The sequence below is a fragment of the Protopterus annectens genome, chromosome 9.part0 (genome assembly GCF_019279795.1).
Source record: "Protopterus annectens isolate FY-2018-M chromosome 9.part0, PAN1.0, whole genome shotgun sequence".
In the NCBI taxonomy this organism is placed as follows: Eukaryota; Metazoa; Chordata; order Ceratodontiformes; family Protopteridae; genus Protopterus; species Protopterus annectens.
The window spans coordinates 1,152,699,666-1,152,719,566 of NC_056743.1; the positions used below are offsets into that span (position 1 = coordinate 1,152,699,666).

General features: G+C 40.5%; 1 protein-coding gene across 1 annotated transcript in view; it reads right to left on the reverse strand.

Annotated features, from left to right (window-relative positions):
• Window positions 1–575: 575 nt before the first annotated feature.
• Window positions 576–19,901, reverse strand: part of PGAP4 (post-GPI attachment to proteins GalNAc transferase 4) — a 92,731-nt gene continuing 73,405 nt past the window's right edge. The window contains exon 2 of the mRNA XM_044084025.1: window positions 576–5,635. Within this exon, the coding sequence (XP_043939960.1) occupies window positions 4,332–5,528 (1,197 nt within the window). The 5' untranslated portion in view covers window positions 5,529–5,635 and the 3' untranslated portion in view covers window positions 576–4,331. The remainder of the gene's footprint in view (window positions 5,636–19,901) is intronic.

The following is a 19,901-nucleotide window of genomic DNA, read 5'->3' on the forward strand; positions in this document are numbered from 1 at the left end:
CTTTGACTGTACTGACTTTAAAAAATTTGGGAAGATATAAATGATTTTATGCAGGCACTATTTACAGATAACTTTACTTTATCTAAATCTCTGATATTATTTAATACTCCAGTACCAGCTTGTATAAAAACATCCAATTACACTTTGATTTGGTCTATATTATCTATAGCCAGAAAAATAATTACAAGGAACTGGAAATTACAGTCCTCTCTATCATTACAAGAATTTAAAAATCTACTTAATGAAATTTGTTGTTTGGAAAAACTGACCATCGAGTATAGATGTTCTAGGAATATTTCTACTTATAGTAGTTAGAACAAAGTTTATGAACTGTTACAAAATAATTAAATTTTACAGTAAATATTGTATATATATATATATATATATATATATATATATATATATATAAACTATTTCAGCTGATATTTAAGAGTTATGGTGAACAATTTTGTATATAGTTAAATTTTGTTTACTTCTGCATATGATCATTTTTTCACATAATTTAAAATGGTTCATTCTTTATATGTTGATTGTATTTTCAACAGCACTTCTAATAAAATAGTTTTTTAAAAAAAAAAAAAAAAAAAAGATAATTGTTTTCATAGAAATTTTTGGTCATCTCGATACATGGGGTCACAACTGGGTTGCTGGTAGGCTTATAAAAGGCCCAGATGGTCAGTAGCCTAGTATATACCTATGAACCTGCAAACAGAAAAAAAAACATATTACAAACATTTGATGCTATGCCTTTTTTGATTAAAGCTTTCATAATCCACTGATGGAAGAGATGGATTGTTTTGTGAAAGCCAAGTATTTCAAAAGAGAGCTAGCATGACAGTAAGAGACAGTTGCCTTGATGTTCAGTACTCAAAGAAGCTAAAAGGTGTTATTATTGAATGCTAATACAGTAGACAACCTAAATGCAGTATAAAAATGAGCTATGGAATTTAACAGTAAGTCTACTGAGTTCTCTCTCTCTCTGTGGAGAGAGTCAATGGCAGAAGAGTGGCTATTACAGCAGTAACCCCACCTTTGGAGGGATGTAGATGTTGTGCCCCTTTTCTTTTTCTTCTTTTTTTTGGTACTTTTTCCTTCTGTACTTGTCAAACACTGATACTCCCTTTTACAGGATTTGAGTCCATTCATTCCCTAGAAGTGGAGATTCATCCTTCCACTAAGGCAAGAGCTGCCAAGTGGTGCTGTCATTTAGGCAACTATGATGGTTGCCTATATGTTCAATGGCATTCCAGTTATGAGCGCATTTTCTATATTATCCTAACCCTATCTCTGTGTAGAAGGACATATCACCTGCAATACAGGCAACACCTGAGGGGCGCCACCATACCTTACACTTATGCAAGTGCATGCTCCCACACACATACTCAATACAGGCTACCACCCCATCAGAGCCATGGTGCAACACACATACCACCTGCCTGCAGGTTGTGGACCACCTTCTTCCTAATGACTGCTACAGCATGTGACCCACTGTGCCCCCTCCCCTAAGTCAGACATACCCATCCTCACTGCCAGCTCTTTCAATCACCAAAGCCACTAACTGAACTTGAGTCACTTGGGCCATAGTCTGGGATTTATCCTTCAATACCATCATGAGGTGGCCGTCAATGTTTTGCCCCTGTGATGACACTACCAATGGTAAGAAAAAATCTCTGAATAAGTCAAAAGCCAAAGGCCTGGAATCAATTTATTTTGGACCACCTCAGAGTAAAGAGAATCCCCTTTGTCCTTTCCATGCTCAACTCTATTTCAACAGAGAAGAATTAGGGAAACATGCACAACAATCTTCTAACACATCCTAACAAGAAATATTATTTCTAACTCCCTCCTTTCTCTGCTGACATGTGTATAACTTTAGTATCACTGCATTCTCTTGAAAAGAAAGCATATCAGCCCACAGACTACAGCCAAATAACATCCTTCTTTAACCAAAGGTTCATAAGAGGGCTTAAGCTAAGATACAGAATATTCACCAGATTGTAGGAGTCTCCCAGGACTCGGACCATCTGTAGGATCCCCAGCTGGTAGCTCACTGCTGTACGCAGACAGCACCTACATGAGGGAAAGTATCAGCCAAGCCCCTCTTTCTGGCTTAGGTACCATACCATTACCTGAATTTCTCATCTCAGTGTACAGGTTCGGACTTAAGTCTGTTTCCATTGCCTGAAAGGTCAAGAATCCTCCCCTTGACACAAGAGGTTTAAAGTGGAAATATTTGTTTAATGAATTTCAGCAGTTCTAGACTAACTAGCCCTTAAACTGGTTTCCACATCCCTCCAGTGTTGTATCCAAAGTCACAGACTGCATCGGTTTCTACACCTCTCCAGTGTTGTATCCAAAGTCACAGACTGCATCGGTTTCTACACCTCTCCAATGTTGTATCCAAAGTCACAGACTGCATCAGTTTCTACACCTCTCCAGTGTTGTATCCAAAGTCACAGACTGCATCAGTTTCTACACCTCTCCAGTGTTGTATCCAAATTCACAGACTGCATCAGTTTCTACACCTCTCCAGTGTTGTATCCAAAGTCACAGACTGCATCAGTTTCTACACCTCTCCAGTGTTGTATCCAAAGTCACAGACTGCATCAGTTTCTACACCTCTCCAGTGTTGTATCCAAAGTCACAGACTGCATCAGTTTCTACACCCCTCCAGTGTTGTATCCAAAGTCATAGACTGCATCAGTTTCTACACCCCTCCAGTGTTGTATCCAAAGTCACAGACTGCATCAGTTTCTACACCCCTCCAGTGTTGTATCCAAAGTCACAGACTGCATCAGTTTCTACACCTCTCCAGTGTTGTATCCAAAGTCACAGACTGCATCAAGTTGGTAAGAATAAAAGGAAAGCTCATCTGTAGTTTCTCGATATAAGACTCACTTATCGCAGGACAGAAGCATAGATCCAAAACAACAAGGAGATCCTAAAAAGAATGTTGGCTCTGCAGTTGCAGGTAGTCATCTGACCAATGCAGTTCCATGTTATGCAGACTAGTCACAGGGACTGAGAACAACATCACAAGCATAACCAATAAAAAGCTTAACAAGAGGATGAGCTTGAACTTCTCTTTGTAATGTAACCCAAAATGCCACATCCTACAACTACAGGACACTCCCCGAAAGGAGAAAGGCATAGTTCTACAGAGCATTCATAATTAACCCCCAAAGGTAAACACAAGACTTCTCTCCGCTAATGGTAACCCAAGTGAATGCAACTATGGGAAAACCCAAATTAAAACTACTACAAGGCACTTTTGATACCTGCATAAAATTATTAAGTGGCAGATCAATAATGTACCTTACAGCACTACTTTTTAAACTCTCTGTCAGTTGCTAAACTTATACCAGTAGGAACTGGTGTTGGGATTGATGAAGACTTCAGGCTTCTCTTTCTAGCTGATGAAGTAATGAATAAAAATGCTGCTATCTGAAAAATCTGTCAATTTTGTTACAGGTGTTTCCAAACAAAAAACAAAAGCCAGCTACTGTGGTTTTCTTGACTTGTGGTATGCAACGTACATGCACAATGAAGTGTGTGCTTTCATAGTACAAAATGAAAGAACCAACAAAGAATGTCAGGAGATCCAAAATTGCAGAGTGAGTAGAAAGAAGTAGAGACAATGAGGTAGAAGTTCCCTTAACTGTTGCATAAATACATCCTGCTCAAACTGTAACAATAATGCATGTTTCCCAGTGTTGGACACAGACTACTGAAAAACATGAAAGAAGCATAAATGACGGTCTCAGGTTTCCACCCACTTCAGAGGGTCCCTTAAAAGCACCATTTCAAATTTCCACATTTGTGACTTGAGAAAATATTTATACTTTCAAAATATCTGAATGACATCTGATTAGATCAACAGTTTTTGACTCACAATTATAACTCCTGAAATGCACAGAAATTAGTGAAAAATACAGAGATATATTAAGTGAAACATAATGAGCTCTACAATGAAATGAAGTACAGATAACATACAGTGTCAAAGTGTAATCACCTAAATTATTTTACATATTCAAAGAACTGAGCAATCTTAGTGAGGTCGGGTAAAACAAAATGTCCACATTCTGCCTGCAGAAGTATGACGGACTGTTTGAATTACAGTGCAATAGCTGGTATCATGGTAATTCACTTTGTTAAAGCCCACTGGTTACTAGATCTGGAATGATCACTGACCTGGTTTCACTGTGGTTCTGTGACCAGAGAGTGAGGACTAGTGTTGACTATGAGAACATTAAGAAGCTCATCTTCAATTAATGGCCAATTCTGAGATGACACACATTCATATGTGGATATATACACATTCAGTGATAAACTTACAGGAGTTTAGGATCTATTGTCAGTCCTCTGAGAGTAGAAAACAGTCCAATATGTCGGACAAGATTTGGCTCAACAACAAAGGCATACTCATGCCTTTCCCTCAAAAATGAGTACAGTGCTGTATCCTTTGCAAATCCACTCTGGCACTGTACTGTATCTAGGTACCCAAGAACACGTTGAGCTGACTGTGCTGAGAACAGCATAGCAGGTGTACAACACTCAGTTACTGGAACAAGACTGTAGAACTGCGGGGATAGTCTTCGGAGTTCAAGAAAGTAATGACGCCCTACTAGCTCCACAAGGAGCATAATGTATATCATAAAATAAAGGAAAAGTTGCCATGGTTTCCCAGACTTGCTAAACATTTTCAAATAAAGAAACATCAAAAGGGGACCTACACTCATGCCCACTCCAATCCATTCTAGGATGCGCATAGGTTCTGGATTAATATATCGCTGGAGTCTCTCAGGATGGTACAACTTTATATATAAAGCATTTTCTAACTTTGTCTTAGACCTTCGCTGGGTCAAGAGGTGATTGAGAACATCAAAGATGTCATCTTCAGGTAAGGCATCATCTTCTACCATAAGAACATATTTCGGATCAAATCGGCTCAAAGCATTCTTCATGCAGTACTGGTAGTCCTGTTTCTCTTTTTCAAACTGGCTGTTGACTTTGAAGCCAAGCAAGTCTTTGGGGTCTTTAAAACGCTCTATGGTGGGGAAAAATTTTTTCAGGACCCTGGCTTCTTCATTATGTTCTGGCTCCTCCTCAACATTGCAGAGTAAAATGCGATTACTCCCACAGTGACTGCAGTTCTGGAGAAGTTGGTGGAATTTGGCAACCACTTGCATAAGGTAATGATACTCAGCCTTCCTCTGGACTGTTACCACAGTGACCACTAACCATGGCTTTGGGAAACGTTCGTCCTGTGCCTTTGGACTCTGCAGTATTTCTGGGTGCATTCTTTGAAAGTACTGAACAGCATCCTCTGCCTCCTTCAGGTTCTTTTTCAGGAAGTCATGACTCATGGGGCTTAGGTACCATTTCTTCAGGTAATAGTAGGAATACAGCAGCCTATGGCAGACAACAGGAAGGACCACACCAAATGTGACCACTGTGAACAGAAATAGCTGGAAAGGTGCACTCGATCGACGACAGTACAGACTGATACACAAGCTCCACCACACCATGTTCAGTAATGCCTTTCTTCTTAGATTTTACAGGACTGTTCCTATGATCCAGCAGACAAAAGTATCCACATTGTGGAGAAAACTTACATCTGGACTCATTCAGTGACCTAAAGAAACCAAAACAAAACGTTTAGACATGACTAGTGCATTTGATCGCAAATATATTTGCCAATTAAGTCAAATTACTCCAGAGCCCCATTACCAAAGAAAATGCTGTTAAAGTACCACTCCATAAGAAACAAAGACACAAAGAAAGTTCACATCAAAGTAAAATAAACATAGCGTTTTCCACATTATTAGAAAGTCTATTTGGCTTTACATTAAAAAGGCAGCAAGATATTGATTTATTTATTTATGTTGTCACTAGCTGATGTCTGATATTACCACTATTACACTAATCTGGTAAGGGCTCTCAGATAATCATGGTTTCTTGTTAAGAAAACACAAATGCAGGGGTATTAGGAGGGGTGAATCAGGGAACATGAGAGGTACAGTAGATCAAGTTAGGAAATAAGAGAATGCTATGTGTACAACAGACTAATGAAAGAGGCAACACATTGGTAAGTCTATGTAGCCTTTCCCATGGTACACTGGGGGCAGGCTGATATTAAGCATCTTACTGACATGGGAGTAAGCAGAAGGAAAGTCATCAACTGTATAAACCCTACAGTGTAAAGGTTAGAAATAAGGAGGTTCACAAACTGTGGTAAGATTATATGATGTAGTGGGAACCAAGTTCAGCAGTGATTGATGCCACTGTGCTGTAAAGCATTCTGCTGTTTTTTTTATATCCACAAATCTGTTCCATAGCAGTGGTCCCCTACTCTGTGCAGGCTGAGAACTACTCGAGTGCACTTTGACCTTGGCTGTTGTGTTTTGATACTGTAGATGGCACTGTTGCCAAGAATGTGCAACAGTGAGCAGTTTTACCATAATTTAGCACTGTGATCACAGATACTGTGAAATATCCTACTTCTGCAAATTGATTTTACCATTACATTAAATTTAAATGTTACTCACCTGTGCAGCATACCAATATAATGGTCCAGCTGAGTAACTTAAAATTTAAGTTCTTACTGAAACAACAGACATTAGAACATAAATATGTTACCAAATATCTGATGACTGAAGGGGAAATGGAAATGGTGGGCCCTGGGATTCATTACCATAGTACACTATTGCATTCATATGATATTGCTAATGAAAATTAAAAAATGTAAGTGATTCACACATTGGTTGCAGTGCTACTGTGCACATACTGAGGTTTATGAATTCAGCACGGACATGCAAATTCTGCTTTCCTGCTCCTGTTATTCTGTAACAGATCAGAAATGCTTGGTCTAGGGATCTAAACTTCTTCTATAATATCACCATACTGGTTTGGAGGGACAGGTATATCTCACACAGGACACCACTGCTATGGAACAGACTCCTTTCCACATAAAACAAAGTTCATCCCTGTTAATTTTCAAGTAAAACTTAGATCTATGGCTGGGAAACAAAATTTACAGCAGGACTGCCCCCTGTACTACTAATGGACAGATGCAGCTCCTAAATGTTTTAACCCATGCATGGGTGCCCTCAAATTATTTATGGTATGATCCCAGTTATTCTCATTGCAGGCAGTATACAACTATTGACCACGGGTTGGGTAAGGCTAATGTATAACCAGAAAGCTTATTTTGAGCACATAAAAGGAAAACTAGTTAGGCATAAAATGGCCCACAAGGGCAGCTAGACTTGTACTTACCCATGTACCACAACAGAACCGCAGCATACCACAGTACAGAATAGCCCATTCAAGTACAGTGATGGTCTGGCATTCCCTACATACAAGTGGGTAAACAGATATGAAAATCAAAACTATAAAACAATATGGCCTGTTACATGATCCCATATTCAAGATACTGACATCTCATGTAATATGTATGTAACACCTATGCCATCTAAGTTATATTGGAAAGGAATACAGACCATACAAGATGCCCTAGTTTGTTTGTGTCTTTCGGCTTTTCCCGGTTATGGGGTCGCCACAGTGGAACTCCGGTCCGCTAATGATTGGCAGTAGATTTTTACTTGCTGGCTTGCTGGGCCTAACGCACAACCTTCAACGAAGGAATGCCCATTCATGCATGTCGACACATGCCCTACTAAGCACAGTAAATATTTTATTTTAATACATTTACATTTTTTATTAACAGGACAACACAGCAATTACATCAAAGATGTAACAAACAGTAGCATATGTATGCCATATATAAAATATATAAAAGGAATGCTCTGGCCTGCTTAACATCTTCTGAGAGCAGGCTCCCCCTCATAACCTCCTTCAAAACTGGGACAGTACAGCACTGGATTGTACAGACTGCTGGAATAGAGTAAGCTGCTCCCTGTAGCACCACAGATGATGTTTCCACTGAGCTAAGTGTCATGGAACATGGGACTGGATAGGAATGCTCTTGGATGTGGAGGGGTGGGTGATCTGTACCTTTATTTTTTATTTTATTTTACATTTGTTGACCGGGCTAGTCTAACTGGATATATGTCCATTTTCAGTAGAGGCCTGGGCAGATAAGCTCCAAACTATGTTAATATAACAATATTACAAAGAATAAATGAAAAGACAAAAAAACATCAATTAAAACATTAATATACACAATTTCTGTAGGTTAACATTGTAGAAAAGTCATGAAAAGAATCATGGGTACACAGTTTAGTAATACAGTAGTTCTAGAAGCAAATGTTAAGGTTAATGGGTTGACCTTTGACATGTAGAAGAGTAGGAAAAGTAAGATAGATTAGAATTGATTATTAGGTTTGTTTAGAATTATACACTCAAGTAAAACAGATAGAATACATTCAAAGCTGAAATACAGGTGCCTGCAGTAGGGGTCATTTTCCAATTATATGTACTACAGGGTAGTTTGCAGACACTAGAAGACTTGAGAAATTAAAGCCAAAGGGAGGCTTAATATTCAGGTTAGGTTGTTGAAGGAGGGTGAAAACAGTAATGCTATACAGTTAGTTTTAATCTGGGTTAGTGCATGGGCATAGCCATTGTGTTTTAAAAAGTAATTTTATTTGATTTTTGAAGAGTCATAATGATGAAAGTAATTGTAGATCGCTGGGAAGCCTGTTCCATATTTCCCCTACTGAATTAGAGAACAGGGAGTCACCTGCTTTATTATAGGATTTCTGGATGGTTAATAGTAATTTATTTGCTGAGCGAAGGGTAGTAAGATTTCTATAGAGCGAGATTAGGCTACTGAGAATAAAAATGTTGGTGAGCTGATAAAGTATTTTATGGGTGATAAGTTGAAGAAGTACATGGTTTTGCAGTTCTAGCCAACCAAGCTGTTTGAGATTTAGACAGTGGTGGGTTTTAAATGGTGAGCCAGTGGCAAATCTGGCAATTTTGTTATAGGAGGTTGCCAGTTTATTAAGGTTACTTTTGGAAACATTGGTATAAATGGGTGAGACAGAGGAGGGTAGAGATAAGGTGGGTATGGGCAATGGTGGTTCTGTCTTCAGGGGTAAGAAAAGAATTTATTCTGTTGAGAGAGCCAAGTTTTCTGTTGACAGCTTTGATAGTCGTGTTAATATGCGAGTCAAAGTTAAGATGTTGATCAATTGTTATGCCTAATAGTTTAGTAGTTGGGTTTGGTGCAATGATAGTACCATTATTGGCCTTGACAGTGAGATGAATAAAGGGGGCCTTGTGTTGGAGTAAAAAGCAGTAGTTTAGTTTTTTTTTGGCATTTAGTAGGAGGCATCGTTGTAGGAACCATTCCTCCACTGAGATAAATACAGCTTGAGTAATGGTTTGAAGCTCATCAGCTGAGGGGGCAGTACACACTAGTGTAGAATCGTCTGCATATTGAATGCAGGTGGCTTGAGGAATATTTAAATGTAGATCATTAATGAATATCGAGAAGAAGAGAGGTCCCAGGATAGAGCCTTGTGGGACTCCTAGAGTAATAGGAAGATGAGAGGAAAGGTTATTGTCCCAGAGGACAGCTTGCTGTCTATTTTCTAAATAGGACTTGAACCATTGTAGTGCCTGTGAGCTGAATGAGAGTGTTTTTAGTATATTTAGAAGTATTTGATGGTTCACCATATGAAAGGCTTTAGAAAGGTTAATAAAGAGTGCAGCAGAGAGCTTATTATTGTTATGTTTGTTAATGCAGTCGGGGAAGGATAAGAGAGCAGTAGTAGTACTATGGAAAGGCCTAAAGCCATGCTGACAGTCTGATAGTAGGGTGATTTTGGAGAAGGTGATCAAGTAGTTGTCGGTGGATACATTTTTCCATTACTTTGGCTAGAGGAGAGAGTAGGGCAATGTGGCGAAAGTTTGAAAGTTCGGTTGAGTTACCACCGTTATGAAGTGGAATTATGTGAGAGATTTTCCAGAGAGATAGGATAGAGCCTTCAGTAATGGTTCTATTGATAAGTATGGAAACAGGGTAGGATAGTACTTTTGCTACAATTTGAAGATATTCAACTGGCAGGAGATCATCTGAGGGGGTACATGGTTTAAGTTTGGTAAGTAGGCTAAAGATGAGAGATGTAGGAACTGGTTTTAAATGAAAGGCAGGTGCTAGTCAGGGTGGATGGTAGGGTAGAGCTAGCAGGAGGTAAGGAGTCAGCAAGGGATTGTACAGTTTCTGTAATGAAGGTAGGGAGGGCATCAGCAATCTCATTGGGAGAGTTTAAGGAGAGACCTGCAGGGGTTGGAGTCTTGGCGTGGCCTGGGTATAAAAGTTTATTTATAGCTGACCAGAAAGTTTATGGTTTTGTTGATGTTTGTGCTGGAGTTTAAAGTATTAGTTCTTGGTATCAAGAAGTATTGATTTTTTAGTGGCATTTCTTATCTGTTTATAGTTCTGGTGGTCAGTTAGGTTTTTAGTGATTCTCCATTTAGACCAGATCTCATTTCTTAATAGAATTTTTTGTCTAGTCTCTTTAGTGAGCCATGTAGTGGCTTTACTTCTAGTTCTTATAGATCTAGTGGGAGCATGGTATTCCAGGATTTGTAGGAATTTGGAGTTAAAATAGGGTACTGCTTCCTCAAGTGAAGTCACAGGCTTGCAGCTCAGCTTAGAAGCTGACTGGATTAAAATCTTTTTGTTACGTGTAGTTTTAAAGATGGTTTGGTTGGAAATTATGTTTTTTTTGCCTGATTATATAAGTAAGGAAGCGATCGCTTATATAATCTGGAAGGGTATCTGCTTTATAGGAGAGGGGGTGGCTATTTACTAGGATCCAGTCTAAGGTGCTTTCTTTTCTACTGGGCTTATGGATTCTGGTTGGTGTGGTGATGATTTGTGAGAAGCCATAGAGATTTATATGGCGTATAGGTTGGGCTGAGGTACAGGTATTCCAGTCAATGTTAAAGTCACCAAGTACAATGGTATCTTGAAGGAAGGATGAGGAAAGCCAACAGAGGATGCTTTCCAGGATATTGATGTTGTTGCCTGGAGGTAGGTAGGAGCATATTATATAAATGGACTTGTTAGCATTGATCTGAAGCTTAGAGATAAGGATTTCTGCATAACTATCTAAAGGTAGTTGTATATCTACTATGGAAACCTGTAGCCCAGACTTAAACAGAATTGCTACCCTGACACCCTTTTTGGTTGTACGGTCTAATCTTATTATATTGTAACCTGGTGGGATGGCTTCCTTGTCCTTAGTCACTGGTTTAAGCCAAGTTTCTGTTAGACATAGGACATCAAAGGAATGGGTATCTAGTAGAGCATGGAGTTGGCTGATTTTGTTATTTAAGCTCTGTATGTTAAGATGACCTATGAGTAAAGAGTTAGGATCTTTAGTCGAGGTAAAGAGGGTGGTAGGCTGGGATTGCTGGGACTTGAGTGGGGTGTTATTGTATGTTCCTGGGTTGAGATGAATATCACTGTGGAGTAAAGGGTGTTGTTGAAGGGTAAGTAAGAACTTTAGCAGTTTATAGACACTATTCTGCGATTTTCTGGCTTGTTGGAAGGTAATATGGGCTAACCTATGACACTTTGAGGAGAGGTAGGTTGAGGTAGAGGTGATGTTAGCATGGTTATGGGAGCATGGTTGACTCAGAGACAATGTTTGTTTTAGGGAATGGAGGGATTCCCTGTAGAATAGATTTTCATACAAGGTTAGAACAAAGGATATAGATAGAACAGCTATTATAGCAAGTAAAAGAACAGGGATTGTTAGTTTTGGTTGGTGATGCAGGGGCATTTTAAGAAAGAAAGACAGAATGACAGCAGCAAGAAATAAGGATTGTTAATGAGATAGATTGGAGTCAGAATAGGCTATTTGGGCAGGTATTATGAAGTGTGATAAGAGTGTAGGTGTTTAAGTATGTGAAGTTTCAGCAGAAATTAGGTTGGTAATTGGATAATTAGGGGAAGGGGTGTGGCTTGTGATGTATAAATGCAGGAGTACTGGGGGTGTGTGGGAATTGGGGGTAGGGTAGGGGAGCGGAATGAGCCCACAGGGCAAATGGAGCAGGAAGAACTGGAGAGGGGGAAAAAAGTCAAGGAGAACAATCAGTAAGGTGTGAAGGTCAGAAGGTAAGTGTGTAGAGTTAAGAAGGAAAGTAAAGAGGGTTGCAGGGAGAGACTTGAGGAAAGTAGAGAGGGTTTCAGGGAGAGACTTAAGCTATTAGAAGAGTGAAACGGGAGATAAGAATCTACTGGGACACGAAGTAGAGGGTGAAATAGACTACTGAAAGGCTAGGAGCTCAAAATCAGGGGGAGTCACTAAAGAAAGGTGAAGAAATACAGGGCAGTTAGCTTGTTAGTAGGGCGCCACCTGGTGGCCAATCACATAAATTGCAGCAGGAGAAAGAGATCCCCTAAGGGGGATAAGAAGCTGGAGTATGGGAGGGAGCTATCCTAGTTAGGAGTAAGAGAGTATGTGTGGGAAGTAAGGGTAATTTGAGGCTAAAAATGAGGAGATTTGGCTGCTGGCTAACCTGGGAGGGTTGATTGTTATAACTAGCAGTAGTATTTAGCTAAGCAATAACAGCATTAGAAGACATACTTTCACTGTAGTCTTTTCTGGGGAAAAAAAGGACTCTCAGGGAGCAGGTTGATTTTGTCACTATTCAGGAGTCTATTCCTTGGCTTCCAGCAGGGCACAATCAAGTAGGCTAGAGCTGGGACAAGCAGGAACACAAAGCTGGTACATATAAGAAATAAAGAGAAAAACAGTCATGAGGCTGACAGTTCAGGAATTATGGATACAAACAGTGAAATTACACAGACACAAGCTCAAGAGTCAACTCAGCAGGTGATCCCTTAATCTTAAAATTTCTTCACAAACCCAAATAAATATACTGTTTGCAGACCTATTTAGGCACTAGGTGATCCCTTAATCTTAAAATTTCTTCATAAACCCAAATAAACATACTGCTTGCAGACCTATTTAGGTACTACAGCAGTTCACAAGTTGATTACTAAAGGTCGGAAATAATTTGGGCAGTTTCCAACATCAGCTGTACATGTCTAAACATTCTCTATAGGTACTTGCAGAGAGAGAAACATTTATCGTGTAAAAGTTCCTACAGATACTTAGGTTTGTTCAGGCTAAAGGTGATTCAATGCCCTTGCATTTAGACAAATTGGGTAAGAGAAAAAGTACACTAATAATAGCAAAGGCTGGTTAAGCTAAATGGAAATTGATGGGAGTGGTGGCCTGATCAATTGCCTAAACCCCCACAACCTGATAAAATGGCCTCCAAAAGGAAGTATGGTCAGCACACAATCTAAGCGCACCAGATTTCAACTACTTTAATACAATAGAACCCAGCCAGGAATCAATGTGTATAGTAAGTGATACAGTCTATTTTGGTCTTAAAACTTAAAAAACATAGATATGTTGGTATGTAAGCAACATATAGTGTAAGAGACACACCAAATATGCCTTTGAAAACCTAGAAAGACACATTCAATAGCCGATATGCATATTGCAAGTTCCGCGCTAGATAATCAGGGAAGTTAGACAGCAAATAATCAATTACTAAACCAGGAGACAGCATTCAGTAGGAACCAAGTCTAGAATAGTTAAAATGTGCCAGCAGGTAATGTAGCAATAACAGAGTAATTCCCTAACATTGAATTATAAGCTCTGTGCAAGTGCAGCCAAAAGTGTAGCAAAACCTGTAAAATAACTTATGGGTGTTATGCTATCTCCGTACAGGCACTTACAGCAAAAAAAAGGTAAAGTACATTCAAATAATAATTGTAGAGCACAACTTTCTTAAAACAATCCCTGTGTATGACCAAAATCAATGGTAAACTGATATAAATGATTCACATTGAGTAAATAATACTATTCTGTATAGTAAAAAGCCACATTCTTATACCTTGATCATTTGTGGACATCAACTGCCATGGAAGGAGGCCCAAGGCAAGATGCGCAGAATAGTCCATTATAACATTGGTCAGTGTGTGTTTTATTTGTTGTGTAGGTACCAGAACCTTGCTACCATCCATTGCCATTATTTCCTCATTATGTCCAGTAGCTTCCAGATATTACTAACACACTCTTGTAGCTCCTTGCATGCCCCCATATTTGCCTAATAGGAGATCTTTCCCATGGACTGAAAACCACAGAACAGGTCAGATGGTGCAGGACACACTCATGTAGTGGTCTTGCTGCTGGTCGTCCCTTTATGGCACAGGTTGTACTGAAATATACACAAGAATATAGCCTATCAATGTACACCAACACCCCACAACTCAGCAATTATAAAGGTACAGTATATGCATCTACACAATTATACAGTTTCAATATATGTAGCTACACAATCACACAGCTTCAGTACATACAGCTATGCAATTACACAAGTTCAGTGCATACAGCTAGACAATTATACAGGTTTAGTATATGCAACTACACAATTATACAGGTTCAGTATACGCAGCTACGCAATTATACAGTTTCAGTATATGCAGTTACATAATCATACAGCTACGCAATTACACAGGTTCAGTACATACAGCTAGGCAATTATACAGTTTAGTATATGCAGCCACACAATTATACAGTTTCAGTATATGAGGCTACGCAATTATACAGATTCGGTACATACAGCTAGGAAAGTATACAGGTTCAGTATATACAGCTACAGATGCTAATAGTGCCACCAGACAAAAAAAGTACACCTTAACAAATAGCCATGGCCAGAATGCTGCAAAATGGTACTAGAATTGGTTGGTCTGAAACATACAAGACTAAAGCATATCACGTACACATGTGAACCATTCTTTCAGAAAGTACAGTTGTGTGCATTTACCATAAATATAGATGTTAAAGTGTATTCACTGCTGCAGTCCTAACCATCGGGTTATCCATGCTGTGGTAGCCCTCAGTCGGTCCAAATACCAGAGTCAAGGTTTTGTGCGTTAGCTGCTGTCGCTTGCTGGGTGACATCAGGTCGTCCGAGCTATAAAGGAGAGCAGGCAATGCCATTACCTCAGTTTTTCTTGCCTTAACCAACCAAAGAAGTCCAATGTTAATAATTGTTAGTTGTCCTGGGGTCAGAGACCCCCACAGAAATATGTGTCTCTGTAAGGAAAGAAGATATCAGGGGGGAAGGAGGAAGGGAAAGCGTGACTGCAGCAGTGAATACACTCGAACATCGACATTTATGGTAAGTGTACACAACTGTACTATGTTCTTCGTGTTTCACTGCTGCAGTCCTAATGACTGGGAAGATTCCCAAAGGTGAGAAGAAGGGTGGAAGGTTAAGAGAAACTTAAGATTGGGTGAGCATGCCCTGCAGAACTGCAGAGGCAAACCCAGCCCTAGCTTTTGAGAATAGGTTCAGATGGTAATGTTTGGTGAAGGTGTGGACTGAAGTCCATGTGGCAGCTTCTAGGATGTCCTTGGTGGGTACCCCTCTAAGGAATGCTGAGGAAGTAGAGGTTGCCCTAGTGGAATGGGTTCTGATGGTCCTATGGAGTGATTTTCCATGCAAGGAGTAGCAAAATTGGATGCAGTGTGCTATCTATTTGGAAATGGTCTGTTTGGATATTGGTTTCCCCTGTGCCCCTGTTTTAAAGCTGACCAAGAGCTGGTCAGTTTTCCTGAATGTCTTTGTACGATCCAGAAAAAATCTGAGTTGTCTGTGCACATCCAAAGAATGCAGTATCCTTTCCCACTTGTTCTGAGGGTTAGGGAAGAAGGTGGGCAGGTGGATGACCTGGCTGAAGGTAACATCTGAAACCACCTTTGACATGAAGAAGGGATTGGTTCTCAGGGAGACCCTGTCTGCATGGAAGATGATAAATGGCTCAATGGCCATTAAGGCTTGAAGCTCTGACACTCTCTTGGCTGAAGTAATAGCCAGGAGAAAGGCAATCTTCCAAGAGAGGTAATTTAGTTCTGAGGATGCTGCAGGCTCAAAGGGAGGCAGAGTAAGCTTTTCTAAAACATAGTTCAGGTCCCAGGCTGAGGTGGGCTGTCTTCTGGGAGGCCTGATATTAGAGGCTCCTCTAAAGAATTGTTTGATAAGAGGTTGGGAGAACAATGGCTGTTCTGTATCAAAGTTTGCTCAGATGGCAGAGGCATGGATCTTTATGGAGGAGAAGGAGAGACCCTTATTAAGAAGATCAGCAAGATAATCTAGGATAAGAGGAATGGTGGGCAGATGTATGTCTGACCCCTTGTACTGGCTCCAGGAGCAGAATCTTTTCCATTTTCCAGCGTAAGATTTTCTGGTGCTGGGCCTGCTGATTTCTGTGATGATGGCAAGGACTTGCTTGCTTAGCATAGATTCCTTGTTGGTTTTGGTAGAATAAGCCATGCTGAGAGCTTGAGTGTCTGAAGGTCTGGGTGCACATTGCCCTCCCCAGGATAGCAGGTGAGGTATCAGAGGTAGCTGCCAGGGGGCTGGTGAGATTGGCCCAGACAGCATTGGTACCCACTGCTGCGCAGCCTATCTGGGGCAATGAGTATTGCTCTTGGTTTTTCCTTCCTTATCTTGATTAATACTTCTGGAATGAGAGGTAGAGGTGGGAATAAATACACACAGAGGATATTCCAAGGGAAGGTCTTGGTCAGGGCATCGACCTTACAGGCCAGGAGATGGCATTCCCTGATGCAGAATGTCTGTACTTGGTGGTTTAAATGAGAGGCAAAGAGGGCCACCTAGAGGGGGTCCCCCATGTGTGGGTAATTTGCAGAAAAATGCCTCTGTGGATTTGCCATTCATGTGGGTCCAGTATGTTTCTGCTTAGGTGGTCTGCCAGGGTGTTGTTGATGCCTGATAAGTATTGGGCTATAAGATGTAGCCTCATGGATGAGGCTGCTAGCCACTGGTTCATGGCTAGTCTGCACAGGGGCACAAGACTTAGTCCCTCCCTGTTTTGTTGATGTACCACATTACTGTGGTGTTGTCTTTTTTTATGAGAAGAACCCCTAGTTTGAGGTAGGGTTTGAAGGATGCCAGAGAGTTTTGTACTGTTATCATTTCCTTTTGGTTGATGGGGTGGTACTTGTGCATCCCAGAGACTTTGGGCCCATCTACCTTCTAGGTGGGTGACCCAGGCTATGTCTGAAGCATTTGTAGTTATGGTCTGGTCTGATGGACGGAGGGTGAATGGAAGTCCCTTGTTCTGAGCATAGGTCTGGGCCTACCAGAGGAACTCGGATCTTATGCAAGGGATTTATTTATTTATTCCAGTTTGATTACCGGGGAGGTCCACTGGGCTTGAGGGCCCATTTTCAGTGGAGGCCCGGGGAGAAAAGCTCCAAAGAACAAAGTTTATTAACATGAAAATTTCAAAGGTAGTTTGTAATGCAAACAATGGGTTTCTTAAACAAGAATAAGACAAAAACAATTAAAATTTTTGTTCAGAAAATAAAAACAAGCTTATAGCATAATAGCTAGATTTTACTATTTAGTTACATATATGAATCAGCAGTTGAGAGTGAAGTTAGGAAGGAAAAAAAAGGTTAGCCTGGAGTGAAGGAGGAGGAGGGCTTGAAAGGTATGGGTGGAAGAGTGCAGTTGCATTTCCTGTTTAGGTAGAAGTAGGAATGAAGTTGAGTTTTGAAGTTATTATGGTTGTTACAGGTCCTTAGAGAGGAGGGTAGAGCATTCCATTTTTTTGCTAGGGTAAAGGATAAGAGAAACTGACCAGCTGGGTGCTTGGGTTTTTGAACGGTGATCAGGTTTTGGTGAGAAGATCTAAGGGGTCTGAGGGGGGTATAAGGTTGCAGTATGTTGGGGTATAAGGTTGTAGTATGCTGGATAGAGCAGGGCAGTTAGTGGGTTGGAATAGTAATTTGTGGGCTGTGGTTATTTGGTGAAAGTCAAGTAGGTTGGGGAGTTCAAGCCAGTTTAAAGAATGAAGGGAGGTGCAGTGATGAGAGGAGGATTTGGCATTGGTAGCAAATCTAGAGATTTTGTTGTAGCAAACTTCCAGTTTGGAGGTGAGTGTGGAAGATAAATTAGTGAGCAGAGGAGCGCCATACATAAGAGAGGGAAGGAGATAGGTAGAGGCAAGAGTTAGTCTGGTGGAAGGAGAGAGGAAGTGGTTGTTTCTGTACAGTAGGCTAAGTTTTATGTGTGTTTTCTTGATGTTTAGCTGGATATGAGTGTTAAATTTTAGTTGATTGTTAATTGTGACACCAAGAAGTTTGGCAGAAGGTGCAATCTCAATAGAGGAGTTATTGAGGCTGGTAATTTGAAGAGAGTTATTATCAAGAGGGGAGGATTTTGAGGGGGAGAATAGAAGGATTTTAGTTTTGTTGGCATTTAGTGAGAGGCATCCAATTTTTAGTGGTTGAGAAGGCCTTTTGTGTCAGAAATTGGAGCTCTGTTAGGTTAGTGGCGTAGCAGATCAAAGTGGAATCGTCAGAGTACTGCACAATTTTGGTGTTAGGAATGGCTTTGTGGAAATCATTAATAAAGATATTGAATAGCAATGGGCCAAGTAAGGAACCTTGGGGTACTCCAGTGGGGGTAGGAAGAAAAGAGGAGGTGGCTTGGCCCCATTTCATGGCTTAGGACCTGTTTGAAAGATAGCTAGAGAACCATGAGAGAGTTTTTTGGGAAAGGTTGAGATTAGACGGATGGTTTAGAAAGTGGGTATGAGAGATGGTATCAAAGGCTTTGGATAAGTCCAGCAGAACAGAAGATACCATATTACCAGAGTCATGGGCTGAATTGACAGAATGTAAGAAGGAGAGAAAGGTGGAGTTAGTACTGTGTCCTGGGCGGAAGCCGTGTTGGATAGGAGAGCGTAGCTGGTATTTGGTAAGGAATGGCAAGAGCTGCAGGTGGATGCATTTTTCAAGAATTTTGGAGATGGGGGAGAGGATGGCTATGGGGCGGAAATTGGAGACATTACAATTTTTGCCACCCTTGTGGAGTGGAAGAATAAATGCAGTACGCCATAGTTTGGGTACATAAGATTCAATTAGTGATCTATTGATTAGGGTGCTGATAGGCAGAGCAATAGCATCTGAAGCTATTTTTAGGAAGGAGGACGGAATGCTGTCAGGGGCATTGGAGCAAGGCTTAAGTTTATAAAGAAGTTTCTTTATTAGATTGGTGGAGATGGGTTTGAGTTCGAAATTAGGGTGGAGAGAGGAGGGAGGGGGAGATTGAGCAGAGAGGGGTGGAGGGTTATTGTTGGTAAAGATCTTAGTTAGCTCAGCGATAGAAGAGGTGAAGAAGGTACTGAATAGTGAGGCAATTTCTGGGTCGAATTTGCTGGCATCTGGACAGGGGTTGTTTTTTGTACCTGGCCTGAGGAGGGAATTAATAGAGTTCCAGAACTGTTTGGGATTTTTTGCATGATTTTCTTGTAGTTTGATGTAGTAAGACTTTATCTCTATTGACTTGTTTTTTGGCTAGGTTTCTCAATTGTTTATATTTAAGTAATATTTCTGGCTGTTTATAGCAGAGGTAGGTTTTCCACGTTTTATCCCTTTGTAGCATTATCTTTTTTGTATCTTTGGTGAGCCATGGGGTGGTCTTTGTTTTAACTCTTTTAGTTCTAATTGGAGCTCGGGAGTTAAGGACAGTTAAGAATGTAGAATTGAAGTAGTCAATGGCTTTGTCTAATGGTAGTATTTTTAGGGGGTTCCAGGCAGGGAGGTGTCCAGAGGTTGTGAGTGTTGACACCATAGGTTCTTTAAGTACCACTGAATTATCCTCATGTGTAGTCTGTCCAAAGGTACCAGGTGGATGCATGCGGCCATGTACCCTAGAGCTTGTAGGAAGGCAAGGGTAAATCTGTACACTGTTTTGCCTGAAAAAGGCAATGGCAGGAGCTGGACATTTGGTGAATACCCTGGGAGCAGTAGATAAGCCAAAGGGCAAAGCAGAGAATTGAAAGTGTAGTGATCCTGCTCTGA